Source organism: Mesoplodon bidens (assembly GCF_964165515.1).
Source record: "Mesoplodon bidens genome assembly, chromosome: 5".
Lineage (NCBI taxonomy): Eukaryota > Metazoa > Chordata > Mammalia > Artiodactyla > Ziphiidae > Mesoplodon > Mesoplodon bidens.
In genome coordinates, this window is record NC_138161.1 from 6,666,472 (window position 1) to 6,682,941 (window position 16,470).

The following is a 16,470-nucleotide window of genomic DNA, read 5'->3' on the forward strand; positions in this document are numbered from 1 at the left end:
TCAGACTTGCCTGTGGTGAGATAATGCACGTATTACGCATTTTCAAATTTCAGCTCCCTCACCTACTAGCTGTGTGATCTTGTCTAGGTCCCCTGGTCTTTGGGCTCTGATTTCCTCCTTTATGAAATGCGGCAAGGGCAGAAAGCATTTTGCAGTGCTTGTGCTCAGTTTAAGGTAGTGCTGTCCCACTGGGCTTGCAGCTACATGTCCTTGGGCCCTTCTCAATCTCTCTGGGCCTCAGCTTTCTCAGTTGTGAAGTGAGCGTATTAACAGCACCTGACCGTTGTGAAGATCAGTGATGTGTATCCAGGATGCTTGCCAAAGACTAAAACATCATAGTAGTTCCCTTTTAGTGGAGATGGGTGATAGCATTATAGCTGATGTCACCAGCCATTAAGATCTTCCAACCCTTGCTTACCAAGCACTTTTTCGATAATTTAGTTTTCCATGTAGCTTTCCTGTGGTGAAATTCAAAAGCTATTTCCATTTACCCAAAAGCAAACCTTAGTGTGTGCATTTGGAATGGCTTGGATTCAATTGCGTGAGAGACCCAAACATGATTCTCGCCTTATTTGGAGGCCACTTCAAATAAGGCAGGTCCCAACTATGGACTTGCTGATGGACAGTTTTCCCCCCTTTCCTCCTCTTCACTGGTGTAAGTGGGAGTCAAATCTGGGTTTCTGTCACTTGACAGCTGAAGGGGGAAGATATTCTGCCTCTTGTCAGAAATCCTTGCGTCTCTATTCCAAACCTAGGAACAGTGCTTGTCATGGACGTCAGGGTAAGTTGTAAAGGAACTAGTAGGGCTTGTACAAGGGAAAATTCCTGTCATCTTTTCTGACCTCTTGTAATGGTTACCATGCTGCCCACACCAGAATTGCAGTTTTGGACAATGACCAGTGCTTGGGATATAAATTCTTGTAACATGTTTTGGGGCTGTCTTTTACTTTTATGATTTTGCTACAAAATGAAACACGCAACTCCTTCGTCTATCTCTGAAAGGTTAAATTCTCTCCTCTTCATGTCTTTGTTATTTGCTAACTTTGGTAATCTTGAGCATCAGATCGTACTGTCCCACAGGAATATATGCGCTGTAACTTCAACTAATCAAGTTGTTCCAAGTAGTTATCCATCGTAACAATTTAACCAGCCTGGATGCCCTATTTCAGTTGGTGGCACAACCTTGACCTACTAAGCCCCAAACTTGAGATTTTTGTGACTTTTCCTCTCATTCCACTTCAACCTCACCTTACTGATTGAACTTCCTATTTCTGAGCTTCTTTTTGTTCTTTTTAAAATTTATTTTACTTATATTTATTTTTGGCTGCATTGGGTCTTCGTTGCTGTGTGCGGGCTTTCTCTAGTTGCGGCGAGCGGGGGCTACTCTTCGTTGTGGTGCGCGGGCTTCTCATTGCGGTTTCTCTTGTTGTAGAGTATGGGCTCTAGGCACGCGAGCTTCAGTATTTGTGGCGTGTGGGCTCAGAAGTTGTGGCTCGCGGGTTCCAGAGTGCAGGCTCAGTAGTTGTGGCACAAGGGCTTCGTTGCTCCATGGCATGTGGGATCTTCCCAGACCAGGGCTCGAACCCGTGTCCCCTGCCTTGGCAGGTGGATTCTTAACCACTGCACCACCAGGGAAGCCCTGAACTTCCTATTTCTGAACCCGTCTCTCTCCACCTTTACAATGATTGCCCTAATGCATCTCATCTCTTTCCTATTTTTGGGGTCGACTAAGTGATTTTCCTGCCTCTTGGTCTTAACCCTTTCAAATCTATCCTACAATGAAAAGAATCCTTTCTGGCTTAGAACCCTTCAGTTGTTCACAATTTTAACTCCCCCCCCCCCATTTAAACTTTGATTTAATGGGTCCCATTCATACTTCCAAAGTCACCCCAAGTAGTCATATTAAACTTGAATTCCTTAAACTTGGAATGTTATTCATGTCTTGGCCCTTTGTTGTTCATGTACCTGGAATCTCTTTCCACACACTGAAGACTCAAACTTCTAACATCTCCCCCTCCCACAGGTGGGTTAACCTTCCTTCCTGTCATTCTTTGAAATGATGTAAGCATCATTTCTCCTAAAAGACACTGAAATCTTGGATGGCAAAGCTGTAGCTCATTCCTTCATCTCAATCCCCATCACTTGATAAGTGTTTGCTGAACCAACAGATTCAAGAAAAGACTGCTGATGCACTCGTTCAAACACGTTTCGGTCGCTCCCTTACAAACATATATAAAAACTTTTGCTATGTGGTGTCTAAATAATTAAAAGCTGGCACGTACAGGGTGCTTGTTGTATGCTAAGAACACATATTAACCCATTACACCCTCACAACCCTATAAAGTAGGCACAAATGTTATCTACAGTTTACAAGTGAGGAAAATTGAGGCTCAGAGGTTGTGATTTGCTCAAAGTCACACACTGAACAGCCCGGCAAGGCCCAGGGTCAGTCCCACTCCAGGGTCTGCTCTAAACCACTACCGTTAACTTTTCTATGCTGTGGTTGTTATTCTACTGCGTAGGAATTGGAATTACAATGTCCTCTCCACGAGGGCAGTATTTTGCTCGCTGTTGTACCTTAGGACTCCGAATAAGGCTCGTTGGCTATGCCGAGTGAATGAATCCGCAGCCTACCACGGCATTAAGGGAATTTTCTGGACCTCTGTGCACTGCTCCAGCCTCAAATCCTACTACTGTCTTCCAAGAGCATCCTAATGACGCATGGTTCCCCCCCGCCCCCCCCCCCCCGGGTGTCCCTCAAGGGACTGGGCTGCTGCGTGTCTATTGCCCGCTTCCTCCCACCCGCCTTCCTATCCGGCTAAGTCATCGCCGGCCTGGACTGCCTTCCCGGACTAGCGAGGTTGACATCCTCAGCGTTGTACTGCATTTTCTTTAACCCTTTCTACGAGACTGCTGGGTTCTCCTAGGACTGCGGCTCGGCCTCATGATTCTATCTTCTTCTACTGCACGCGGCAACGTGGACTCTTAGCAAACGTTTTTTGTGCCCTCCGAGCCACAAAGGCTCAGTGCCCGCGGCCCCCCGGTCCCCACCCCCATCCTGTGACTTCCCCACATCCCTCCTCCCCTCCCGGGGGAAAGCTTCTCGGCCGGCCTTCTCTTTGCGGGCGACACGATTCTCAGTTGTAAGGGTTTAGCGTCCTCGAAGCAAGCGCTCTTCCGTGGGGGGCAAACACACTGGTCCCAGATGACCGTCCGTGAGGTCCTTTCCGAGAGCCCAAAGCTGGCGACCCCGCTGCACCCGCCGCGCGCCCTGGGCCCCCCAGGTTCCGCGTCGAGGGGGGTCCGCTCTGACCGGAGAAGCGGAGACCTGTCCCTCTCCCGTCCCCCCACCCACGACCCCCACCCGACCTCCGCCCCGGCCGCCCTCCCCTCCGCGCAGTCGGGCCGCCGCCTCACAATGGCCGGGTGCCTTCTCACCGCGCGCAGGGATCCCGGCCACGCGCGCTCCCCTCCCCCACGCCCCGCCTCCCCCGGGGCTCGGCCCCTGGCGCATATAGTCTCCTCCCTGCGCCCCCTGAAGCGGAGGAGAGGGAGGCGAGGCGCGCACTTCCGGCCGCGGCCCGACCGCCATTCGTCCGGTGGCGCCGGCGGCCCCCCACGGAGGAACTACTTTCTCTCCCTCAGGGGCACTACTTCGCGGAGGCGTCGACGCTGGCGGCGCGCACGGCATGGCGGCGGCAGCGGCGGCGGCGGCGGCGCGCCTGAGGTAGAGAGACGCCGGCCCGGTCAGGCCCCGGCGCGGCCTACACGCTTCGTTCACCCGCTCCCGCCCCGGCTCCGCGCCCGGCCATGGCGGAGTCCTCGCCCGCCCGACGCCCGGTGCCCCTCATCGAGTCGGGTAAGACGCGTCGCCCGCGGCGCCCCCGCCCCGGCCGCGGCCCCCTCCCCGCCGCCGCGCCCGCTCCTGACCCGACTCCCCGTCTCCCCGTCTCCCCGCAGAGCTGTACTTCCTTATCGCCCGGTACCTATCGGCCGGCCCGTGTCGGAGAGCCGCCCAGGTGAGTGCGGGCCCGCGGGCGGCGGCCGCGCTCCGGGGGTCGCGGCCCCGCCGCCGCCTGGGGTCGCGGGAGGAGGGCGCCTGGAGGACCGGGGTGCGGCCCCCGCCCCCCTAACTGCGCGTCTCTTCGGCTGCAGGTGCTGGTGCAGGAGCTGGAGCAGTACCAGGTCTGTGCTGCGCGGCGGCGCCCGGCCCGCCGCGTTCCCTGCGTCCCCTGCCGGCCCTGCCCGGGGGCCGCTCGCCCGGTTCCCATGTCCCCCGTCCCCCGTCCCGCCGCCCCCCGCCCCGCCGCCCGCCCCCTGCCCGGCCCCGCGCGGTGGTCACTCGTGTGCGTCTCGGGTCTTTGCAGTTGCTGCCGAAGAGGTTGGATTGGGAGGGCAACGAGCACAACAGGAGCTACGAGGAATTGGTGAGAGTTTTGACATTTCCATCCCGGTGTTTCCTAGCGCCCGCCCCCCGCCCCCTTTTCGGGGCTCCTGCTGGAGGGGCGAAGTGACCGAGCGGCGCTCGAAGGGGGCGGGAGGGCGGCCCGGGCGTCACCGGGACGACGGGACTCCCTCCTGTAGGTAGTATTTTCCTTTGGGGTGGCCGGGTTTGTTTGGGTAGAAAACGGCTCCGGGGGGCGAGGTGGCGGGGTGGGTCCCCAGGTGCGGTGCCTCTGGTGAGAGCCGGGGGCGTGCCAGCCATTCAGCGAGCTGCTCTCATCCGTGTTTCTCCTGAACCCGACTTGTAACTCGACCTGTGATTGGTCTTCCTCCTTTTGCCCCGCCCATCTTCTCCAACCACTTGTTCCTAGGAATAGAAGCATCGGTGTCTGAAAGGTGGAGAAATGTTCCTCTTTTTCCCCCCAGCAGAGTAATAAAAAATCTTGGCTGCTGTGAGACTGTGCCGCTCCTCCAATACTTGTGCCGCTGTAAACTGTGCTACACTTGTTGAATGCCTTAGGAAACTTAATGTGGTGAATTTTTACGTTGCTGTTTGGTGTATGTAACTTAATATAGGCTCTAAATACGCAGTTTCTCTTTCTGGAGCACCATTTAACATAGATTACAGTTCTCTTTCCATTGTATTTTGTCGTCTTTTTTAGTTGCTCTCACAGTATATGATTTGGTTTGATTCACTCGTTTTGTCCTTAGTGAAATAAAACATTTTTCAGGAAAATATTTTTCCAATTTGTATATTAGGACAAAGGATTTCTTTAGTTGCCAGGTCATAGTCAGCATCTTGTATGCACAAAACAACTGGGGGAAAAAAAAAGAGCTCCTGAATGATTTTTTACCACAGTTCTAATACCTGCAAGCAGAAGTTGGTAGAATATGATCACCATTGTTGAATTATACAAAAGAACAGAAATAGGGGGATTTGTTATCTGTATGTGAACAGTTAAGTATCTTTTTAAAAACTTAATTGAAGTATAGTTGATTTACAGTGTTGCGGTAATTTCTGCTATACAGCAAAGTGATTCAGTTATATATACATTCTTTTTCACATTTCTTTCCATTATGGTTTGTCACAGGATATTGAATCTAGTTCCCTGTGCTCTACAGTAGTACCTTGTTGTGTATCCATCCTCTATATAATAGTTGGCATCTGCTGACCCCAAGCTCCCGGTCCTTCCCTCCCCCACTTCCCCCTCCCCCGTGGCAACCTCAAGTCTGTTCTCTGTCTATGAGTCTGTTTCTGTTTTCGTAGATACTGAACACGTAAGTTTTAACAGTTAAAGTTGGTTGAATGTAACAAAAGATTCTATTTCAATTGTCAGTTTTAATATTTGCCTTCCTAGAGTTTTTTGAAGCAAACACTTAAAAGTGAATATTTTCAAGCACGTGAGCTCTAAAGGTTCTGTATCATGGCAGTTTTTATGTTTTCTTGAGTTTGACATTTTGAGACTTAAGGAAATGTTTAAAGGACTGCTCCGTTTTATTGTTTTACTCCTGTTGTTAGGTGAAAACAGTGTTGTCAGGGAAGCAGAAAAGCATTATTTTTTAAATTTATTTTTTATTGAAGTATAGTTGAATTACAATATGTTAATTATTGCTGTACAGCAAAGTGATTCAGTTATACATATATATATACCTTCTTTTTCATATTTTGCATCATGGTTTATCATATATAGTTCCCGTGCTCTACAGTAGGACCTTGTTGTTTATTCATTCTATATATACCAGTTTGCACTGCTAATTCCAAACTCCCAATCCAACCCTCTCCCACCTCCCCCTCCAGAAAAGCATCACTGACATGACTGCTGAAGTGAAAATTGCTTACATTTTGAAATAAGCGTAATGCTATAACTACTGGAGAAGTTTCTTTAAAAATAGATTTGTATATCTTTTGGCTTTTGCTGGTAGAATTGCTTAAAACTTAAAATTCTGCTTTAAATTATTCAGAATCTCTCTTTGTGATACATCCCTATGATGTGGCTGAGACATATATCTTTTCATTGTCTGGATGATTGTCTGATGGGTATCCTCTTCCTCCTTTGCCTTCCTGCCTCCTCCTCTTCCAGCACTAAATGGTAGAGAATGAGTTTCCTGTATAGAGAATTATCCTTTTGTCAAGGGTGTGAGTAGCTTCTAGTTCTCCAACAAAGTCTCCTTTTTAAAAAAAAATTTTTTAAGAAGTGTTCAAATATGCACAAATGAGAATAATGTAATGAATCTGCATATATCATAAACAAATTCATTAGCAATTTTTTTTTTCTTTTGGCCTCACCCTGTGGCATGTGGAACTTCCCTGACCAGGAATTGAACCTGCGCCCCCTGCAGTGGAAGCACTGAGGCGTCACCATTGGCCCCTTGGGGAAGTCCCCCAATTTGCTATACTTATTTATTTTTTTATATTTGGCTTGAATTGGGCTTCAGACAAGTTCCATGCATTGGGCCAAAATTAAATCTCTTTTTATCTTGCATAGTTTTTTTCCCCGTGCTGTTGATTTACTGAAGAGACTGAGTTATTCTGTAGAATGTTTCACATATTGGTTTTGTCTGATTGTTTCTTATAATGTTGTTTGTTTCTTTACTTTGTTTAGTTTATTCCTTTTTCTCAGTAGTTCGCATTCTTGGATCAGAACCACCTGGGAGCTTTATAAAATCTGGATGCCCAGGCTATGCCCCAGACCAGCTAAATCAGAATCTTTGTGGTGGGGTTGGACATCACCATTTTTTAAAGCCTTTCAGGTGATTCCCATATCACTGTTTACAAAGCTATAGTTTATCTTAGACTTGTGACCATGCTGTTATTCCAGCCTGTACTTTGGATGTAAGAATGTTTTTGATACTTCTCAGGAGAATTGAGACTAGTTATCTCTCAGTACCTAACCCTGCATTAGCAGTTGGGCCTGTGAATTTAATTGGAATTTTTATGATTTATAAGTGGTGAAGAAAGGGGAAGAATGAAATAGAAGTGTAGAACTGGGCGTGGGAATTGGGAAGGACTAGGTTTGTGAAAGGAAAGTGGTTTGATATACTTTGTGATTGAGTAACATGATAGATCAGTTTTTGTAGGCAATCTCTTAACCAGAAAAAAAAAATCAGAAGATTCTTATAGTGTAGCCTATCATTGGGGGATTTATTGTCATTAAGTCATCATTTATTTATTTTTGGCTGCGTCCGGTCTTCGTCGCTGTGCGTGGGCTTTCTCTGGTTGTGGTGAGCATTGCGGTGGCTTCTCTTGGTGTGGAGCACGGGCTCCAGGCGCGTGGGCTTCAGTAGTTGCAACACGCAGGCTCAGTAGTTGTGGCTCACGGGCTCTAGAGCGCAGACTCAGTAGTGGTGGCACATGGGCTTAGATGCTCCGCGGCATGTGGGATCTTCCTGGACCAGGGCTCGTGTCCCTTGCATTGGCAGGCAGATTCTTAACCACTGTGCCACCAGGGAAGTCCCTTGATATATATATATATATTTTAAATAATGTTTGAGGAGGCCTTTTGTGTGAGGAAAAGTCTTCAGAGTTATTTGTACTGAAATCAGTATCTGGTTTATTAGAATTGTAAGTGGTCATATTTTTTAAACTTTTACGTTCATTTACAAATTTTAGAAGTCTAGTAACATATATAGAAACAAGTATATTTGTTTTTACATTTTGATTAGTGTTTAATTTGTCACAAGAATTTAATCTTAAAGTATTTAACACCAACAATATTGTTAATTAAATTTCCTTGGGGGTTTCCACACTATATATACAAATAGATGATGATTTTAATCTATAGATGCCTCAAGATGGCAAACATAAGATCTAAGCATAATCTTTCTAAGAATTTAACTGTTGTAAGTTTGTTTGTTTGTTTGTTTGTTTGTTTATATTTTTGCCCGCTCCATGCAGCACGCGGGATCTTTGTTCCCCAACAAGGGATCGCACCTGTGCCCCCTGCATTGGAAGTGCAGAGTCCTAACTACTGGACCACCAGGGAATTCCCAGTATATTTTTATTTTATTTTATTTATTTATTATAAATTCATCTTAATTAATTAATTTTTGGTTGCCTTGGGTCTTTGTTGCTGCATGCGGGCTTTCTCTAGTTATGGCAAGCGGGGGCTACTCTTCTTTGTGGTATGAGTGCTTCTCATTGTGGTGGCTACCCTTGTTGTGGAGCACGGGCTCTAGGCGTGTGGGCTTCAGTAGTTGTGGCATTTGGGCTCACTAGTTGTGCCACATGGGCTTAATCGCTCTGCGGCATGTGGGATATTCCCGGACCAGGGTTCGAACCCGTGTCCCCTGCATTGGCAGGTGGATTCTTAACCACTGTGCCACCCGGGAAGTCCTATTTTATTTATTTTTATTTTCAAAATATTTATTTATTTATTTATTTGGCTGCATCAGGTCTTAGTTGCAGCATACGGGATCTCTCATTGTGGCGCATGGGCTCCAGAGCTCGTGGACCCAGTAGTTGTGGTGTGTGGGCTTAGTTGCCCCACTCCATGTGGAATCTTAGTTCCCCCATCAGGTATCGAACCCTTGTCCCCTGCATTGGAAGGTGGATTCTTTTTTCTTTTTCTTTTTTTGCATTATGCGGGCCTCTCACTGTTGCGGCCTCTCCCGTTGCGGAGCACGGGCTCCGGACGCCCAGGCTCAGCGGCCATGGCTCATGGGCCCAGCCGCCCGCGGCATGTGGGATCTTCCCGGACCGGGGCACGAACCTGTGTCCCCCGCATCGGCAGGCGGACTCGCAACCACTGCACCACCAGGGAAGCCTGGAAGGTGGATTCTTAACCACTGGACCACCAGAGGAGTCCCATAAATGTATTTTAAATTTATTGTAGTAAATTATTCTTTTTTACTCTTACAAACATTAAAAATAGTTGCGTTATTACAAAACTTGTTACTATATCAGAATAACTATAACTTGCACAAGTGTATCCATACTTCTTCATCTCTACTTATTTGTCAACCTTCCTTGGTTTATGAATTCACTGTCCAAACCAAGGGGAGAGTGGTATTACCATCTTGAGCTCCCTACTGGATTAAGGACTCAGGTTATGATTGAAGATTATGACTCAGGACTTGAAATTCGGGTGCACTGCCACATAGACTCTACTGTAGTCTCAAATTGAGCCTTTTTTAAAAAATAGCAAGGCTACTTATTTACCCATGTAAAACAAAAGAACTCCTGGGACTTCCCTGGCGGTCCAGTGGTTAAAAATTCCCACTTCCACTGCAGGGGGCATGGGGTCGATCCCTGGTTGGGGAACTAAAATCCCGTATGCTGTAATGCACAGCCAAAAATAAATAAATAAATAAAACTCTGTATTCCCCACCTGTATTGCCCTTAGTCATGTTACCGTTTTATTTTCATCGTGGGCTTCTAAAGACCCTTCATCCTGAGTGCAGCTTATTTCTTTCCTCTTTGTAGGGATTCTGTATTTTCTTTGTACTTGACTATAGAGATCTGTCATTCTACAGGCATTTCATTGACAACACTTGGGAACACTTAATGATCATGGTAGTGTGATGATAAGTTACAGTCTAGCAATAGAGCAGTATTAAATTAGAAATTTGGGTTTTGGTGCCAGGTGGCTAGGCTGTAATCCTGACTTTTTAGCATTATTTACTAGATATTCTAAGGCAGATTATTTAATCTCTACCTCAGTTCCTCGATTTGCAAGACAAGGGTAATAATAATTGTATCAAAGTGTTGTTGTGAACCTTATATGGAAATAAATTATTTTATTTTATTTTATTTTTTTTTGCAATACACGGGCCTCTCACTGTTGTGGCCTCTCCCGTTGCGGAGCACAGGCTCCGGATGCGCAGGCTCAGTGGCCATGGCTCACGGGCCCAGCCGCTCGGCGGCATGTGGGATCTTCCCAGACCGGGGCACGAACCTGTGTCCCCTGCATCGGCAGGTGGACTCTCAACCACTGCGCCACCAGGGAAGCCCGGAAATAAATGATTTTGCAGTGTTTATTAGTAACAATGTTGATAGGACGGTAAGGCATAATATTGTTAGACTTCCCTTTCACCTAATTTATATTTGTAGGGTCTTATGAAATAACAAAATACAGTCTCTATGAGCTCTAACACTTGTATGAATGATACCTGGTATTCACCCTCATGGATGACCACAGAGTAGGAAGGGGAACGGCAGTCTCTATACCTTAGTCTTGAATAACGGTAGTGGTGTCGCTATCTGAGTCACTTAGCCTTGACTCTGGTACTTTATTAGTTATTTATTTATTTAATTTTTTGGCTGCATCGGGTCTTAGTTGTGGCGCACAGACTCTCTAGTTGTGGCGCACAGGCTCAGCAGTTTGCACGGCCTTAGTTGCCCCATGGCATGTGGGATCTTTATTCTCCAACGACGGGTGGAACCCGCATCCCCTGCCTTGGAAGGCGGATTCTTAACCAGTGGACCACCAGGGAAGTCCCTTGACTGTGCTACTTTAAAAGAGAATAGTTATTAGTTACTTTGTTTTCATAGGCTCATCAAATCATAACAGTTATTTTCCTCTAAAGCAGGGGTCTCTAACCCCTGTGCTGCAGACTGGTACCTGTCTGAGGCCAGTTAGGACCTGGGCCGCACAGCAGGAGGTGAGTGGCAGGCAAGCGATAGAAGCTTCATCTGCCCCTCCCCATTGCTCCCCATCACTTGCATTATGCTTGAACCATCACCTCCCCCACCCCCACCACCGCCCCCATCTGCGGAAAAATTGTCTTCCACAAAACTGGTCCCTGGTGCAACGAAGGTTGGGGACCGCTGCTCTAAAGGACAAAGGTCATGTGACGTTTTTCCTTTCAAATTGTCTAAATCCTTAGATTTTTACAGCCCTAAAAATCCTCTGTGCTCTGCCTAAATATCCCTCCCTTCCTCCCTTCTTCCCTCCCACTGATGTTTTTGCTGTCTCCATAGTTTCACCTTTTCCAGAATTTGACCCTTATTTTTTTAATTATTATTATTTTAAAATTTATTTATTTTAAAATTTATTTATATTATTTTTGTTTATTTTTGGCTGCATTGGGTCTTTGTTGCACACAGGTGTTCTCTAGTTGTGGTGAGTGGGGGCTACTCTTCGTTGCGGTGTGTGGGCTTCTCATTGCGGTGGCTTCTCTTGTTGTGGAGCACAGGCTCTAGGCACGCGGGCTTCAGTAGTTATGGCTCGCGGGCTCTAGAGCGCAGGCTCTGTAGTTGTGATGCACGGGCTTAGTTGCTCCGCGGCATGTGGGATCTTCCTGGACCAGGGCTCGAACCCATGTCCCCTTCACTGGTAGGCGGATTCTTAACCGCTGCACCACCAGGGAAGCCCTGACCCTTTTTTTAAAAATTAGGAAATACTCCCTCTTCATACTTCTTGCCTTAAAATCTAACATTGCCTCGTGTTATTGTAGCCAGCCCAGCTTTCGTTTGGTTAGTGATGGCATAGTATGTTTGTTTTTATCCTTTTACTTTTGGTATTCCTGTGGTCTCATTTTTAAAGTGTGTCTCCTGAAGCAGCATGTAGTTTTATTCAGTCTTTTAGTTGGAGTGTTTAAACCATTTGTATTTAATATAATTACTTAAACATGATTGTGTTAGACCTACCAAGTATCTGTTTTATATATGTCCCATTTGTTTTTCCTCTTACTTTCTTTTGGATTAACCAGCTGTTACTCTTATTTTTTTTATTGCTTTTCCATAATATATCTTTTAATTGTTTTAGTGGTTACCCTAGAGATTATAATATGCATTACCATTTACTTTAGGTACTTTAACCACTTCTCATATAAATGGAGTTAAAACTATTAATTGTCACCCTCTTGTCCTTTGGGCTATTATCATATTTTACTTTTACATATGTTATAAATTTTTCCAGATGTTATCGTAGTTGTTTTATTTTATTTTATTTTATTTTATTTGGCCATACTGCACAGCATGCAGGATCTTAATTCCCTGACCAGGGATCATACCTGCATACCCTGCATTGGGAGCGCGGAGTCTTAACCACTGGACCACCAGGGAAGTCCCTGTAGTTGTTTTAAAGTCAATTTTCATTGGCTTATCCACCTGCATACCTTTCCTGATATTTTTAATTCCTTCCTGTATTTGCATGCCTCTTATATGTGATTATTTTTTCTTCAGTCTCCACAACTTATTTTGGTATTTCTTTTAATGAAAGGTGGTTGGCAGTGACTTCATTTTTCCTTTTTCTTTCTTTCTTTTTTTTTGGTTTGAAAACTTCTTTGTTTTGACTTTATTTTTAAAAAAACATTTATTTTTTTGATTTATTTATTTTCTTATTTTTTGGCTGTGTCTGGTCTTAGTTGCGGCATGTGAGATCTTTCATAGTGGCGTGCGATCTCTTTGTTGCAGTGCTCAGGCTTCTTTGTAGTTGTGGCGTGTGGGTTTTCTCTCTCTAGTTGTGGCTCATGGGCTCCAGGGCATGTGGGCTGTGTAGTTTGCGGCATGCGGCCTCTCTCATTGAGGTGCACGAGCTCAATGGTTGTGGCGTGTGGGCTTAGTTGCCTTGCAGCGTGTGGGATCTTAGTTCCCTGACCAGGGATCGAACCCGCCTCCCCTGCGTTGGAAGGCAGGTTCTTTACCACCGGACCATCAGGGAAGTCCCTTGACTTTATTTTTAAAGTTTCTTTTCATTGTTTAATAATTTTTACTCATTATTATTAAAAAAATAGTTTTTAAAAATTCATTTCATTTATTTTTGGCTGTGTTGGGTGTTTGTTGCTGCGCGCTGGCTTTCTCTAGTTGTGGCGATTGGGGGCCACTCTTGGTTGTGGTGTGCAGACTTCTCATTGTGGTGGCTTCTCGTTGCAGAGCATGGGCTCTAGGTGCACAGGCTTCAGTAGTTGTGGTGCGCAGGCTCAGTAGTTGTGGTGCACGGGCTTAGTTGCTCTGCGACATGTGAGATCCTCCTAGACCAGGACTCGAACCTGTGTCCCCTGCATTGGCAGACACATTCTTAACCACTGTGCCACCACAGAAGCCCAGATTTTTTTTAAAATTAATTAATTAATTTGGTTGGTTTTTTTGGGCTGTGTTGGGTCTTCGTTGTTGCGCGTGGGCTTTCTCTAGTTGTGGCGAGGGGGGGGCTACTCTTCCTTGCAGTGTGCGGACTTCTCATTGTGGTGGCTTCTCTTGTTGTGGAGCACGGGCTCTAGGCACGCAGGCTTCAGTAGTCGTGGCACGTGGGCTCAGTCTTTGTGGTTCGCAGGCTCTAGAGCGCAGGCTCAGTAGTTGTGGTGCATGGGCTTAGTTGCTCCGTGGCATGTGGGATCTTCCCGGGCCAGGGCTCGAACCGGTGTCTCCTGCTTTGGCAGGCGGGTTCTTAACCACTGTGCCACCAGGGAAACCCCCCAGATTTTTTTTTTTTTTAAGCTGTGAAATTCTGGTTGGTTGGTTGGTTCTGGTGTTTTTCTCTTTCAGCACATTAATATTGTAAAGCCAGCAGTCTTACTATTGCGTCTTTCAAGATAATGTTTTTTCCTCTGGTTGCTTTTTAAGATTTTCATTTTGTCTTTAATTTTCAAAAGTTTTACTATGATATACCGTAGTCGTTATCTATCACTACATAAAAAATTATCCTAAATTTAGTGACTTAAAACAACACAGATTAATTAAGTAATTATTTTTACTTGGCTGCGCCACACAGCATGTGAGATCTTAGGTTCCCCGACCAGGGATTGAACCCGTGCCCCCTGCATTGTAAGAGCAGAGTCTTAACCACTGGACTGCCAGGCAAGTCTCACAGATTTATTATTGTCTCTATTTAAGTCAGGAGTCCAGGCACAGCTGAGCTGAGTCCTCTGTCTCAGTCTCTCTCAAGGCTGCAATCAAAGTGTTGGCCAGAGCTGGGGTTTCAACGGAAAGCTTGACTGTGGAAGGATCTGCTTCCAAGTTCACATCATTTTTGGCTGGCTTCAGTTCCTGGAGCGGATTGTTAGACTGAGAGCCTCAGTTCCGAGTTGGCTCTTGGCTGCTCTCAGATCCTTGCCACATTGATCTCTCCAACACAGCAGCGTGCCTCATCGAAAGATGAAGGCAATAGTCTGCAGGCAAGACGGAAGTCAGTCTTTTGTAACCTAATGATGGACGTGTTACTCAATGTTAGTGTGTTCTGTTGGTTAGAAGTAACTTACTCAAGGGGAGGGGAGTTCACAGGTCTGAGTACCAGAAGGTGGGAATGTTGGGGTCCATGTCAGAAGCTGCCTACGACGTGTGCCTAGGTAGATTTCTTGGCACTTACTTTGCTTGGGGTTCTCTGAGCTTCTTGACTCTGTAGTATATCGAGTAGTTCACTGTATAATTAAAGTCCCATATGGAAAGCATAGAAGAATAGGGCAGAATACGTATTTTGAAGAGATAATGGGTGAGCATTTTCCAACATCTGGGCCATCTCTGGGTCTGCTTCTTTTCGCCACTCCCTCTCTTGACCCTGGGTCTCGTATTTTGCTTTGTTGTATGTCTCATCATCATTTTTTTTTTTTTTTTGGTGGTAGGCGGGCCTCTCACTGTTGTGGCCTCTCCCGTTGCGGAGCACAGGCTCCGGACACGCAGGCTCAGCGGCCATGGCTCACGGGCCCAGCCACTCCGCGGCATGTGGGATCTTCCCGGACCGGGGCACGAACCCGTGTCCCCTGCATCGGCAGGCGGACTGTCAACCACTGCACCACCAGGGAAGCCCTGTCTCATCATCTTTTGAAGTATACTGGGCCTTTTTGTGTTAGAAGAGTAGTGTAGTTAGTCTCAGTAAAGGATGTGCATTTTTTCGTCTCTCAAAGCTGTTAGTTTCTGGGGTTGGGTCAATCTGATTTGTAGCTGATCATCTCTGGCCTTTGGTGCAGCTTTAGTTGCATTCACTTCATAACTGGCTTCACGTGTTTTGAGGGTGGGATTGAGACTCTTACAGCAGAGTTTGGAATTTGGGCACCAGTGAGATTCTTTTTTTAAAAATTAAATAATTAATTGATTACATTTAATTTTGGCTGCGTTGGATCTTAGTTGATGGCATGCGGGATATTCGTTGAGGCATGTGGGATCTTTGCGGCGCACGGGCTTCTCTCTAGCTGTGGCGTGCGGGTTTTCTCTTCGCTAGTTGTGGCACGTGGGCTCTGTAGTTGTGGCGTGTGGGCTCTCTAGTTGAGGTGTGCGAGTTCAGTAGTTTTGGTGTGTGGGCTTAATTGCCCTGCAGCATGTGGGATCTTAGTTCCCTAACCAGGGATCGAACCTGTGTCCCCTGCATTTTAAGGTGGATTCTTTACCACTGGACCACCAGGGAGGTCCCACCAGTGAGATTCTTGAGAGGTCTGTACTTTATTGCTGAGTTGCCAGCTTTCCAAATTTGTAAGATCTTGCACTATTTTATAGTCCAGTTGTCTGTGTTGTGGTTCATGAAGAGTTCTCTCTGCTCTCCAGTTCCACCTGGTGTCCTGTCCTTAGCCACGTGCTCTGCATCCAGTTTTTGGCCCTGTGCAGTTGGTGAAGGCCTGTGGAAGGGAATCGGCATGGGTGCAACTCACTCTGAGGAGGCTCCTCAGTGTTCTAATCAGTCCTCAGCCCACAGGTGGCTCTTTAAAAGTTTGTTTCCTTTTTCCTTATGTCTGTGTCAGTTCTTCCTGCCTGTTTGCTATGGATGAAAGCAGCTGTGAGTGTTTTTTCTGTTCACAGAAGGGCTCATCCGTTTCTGGGGTACAGTTAATTTAGATTTGTTTCCTTAGCCCTGTGAAGGGGGTAGATAATCCAGCTTGTTCTTATTTTTAAGGTGAGAGTAGTGGTTTTTCTTGGCATTATCTCCTTCGAAATAGTTGGAATAGATAAATGATTACTTTTGACTTTTAAAAATTATGTGGGACAGGAATTCCCTGGTAGCACAGTGGTTAAGAATCCACCTGCTGATGCAGGGGACACAGGTTTGAGCCCTCGTCTGGGAAAAGCCCATATGCTGCCGAGCAGCTAAGGCCATGCGCCACAACTACTGAGCCTGCACTCTGGAGCCCGTGAGCCACAACTGCTGAGCCCCCCACGCCTAG

The 16,470-nt window shown here is 46.4% G+C and overlaps 1 protein-coding gene across 1 annotated transcript in view; it reads left to right on the forward strand.

Annotated features, from left to right (window-relative positions):
- The first annotated feature begins 3,691 nt into the window (after nt 1-3,691).
- BRWD1 (bromodomain and WD repeat domain containing 1) overlaps nt 3,692-16,470 on the forward strand; it is a 117,010-nt gene continuing 104,231 nt past the window's right edge. Inside the window, exons 1-4 of the mRNA XM_081234920.1 lie at nt 3,692-3,859; nt 3,961-4,019; nt 4,156-4,185; nt 4,368-4,427. Coding sequence (XP_081091046.1) covers nt 3,811-3,859; nt 3,961-4,019; nt 4,156-4,185; nt 4,368-4,427 — 198 coding nt within the window. The 5' untranslated portion in view covers nt 3,692-3,810. The remainder of the gene's footprint in view (nt 3,860-3,960; nt 4,020-4,155; nt 4,186-4,367; nt 4,428-16,470) is intronic.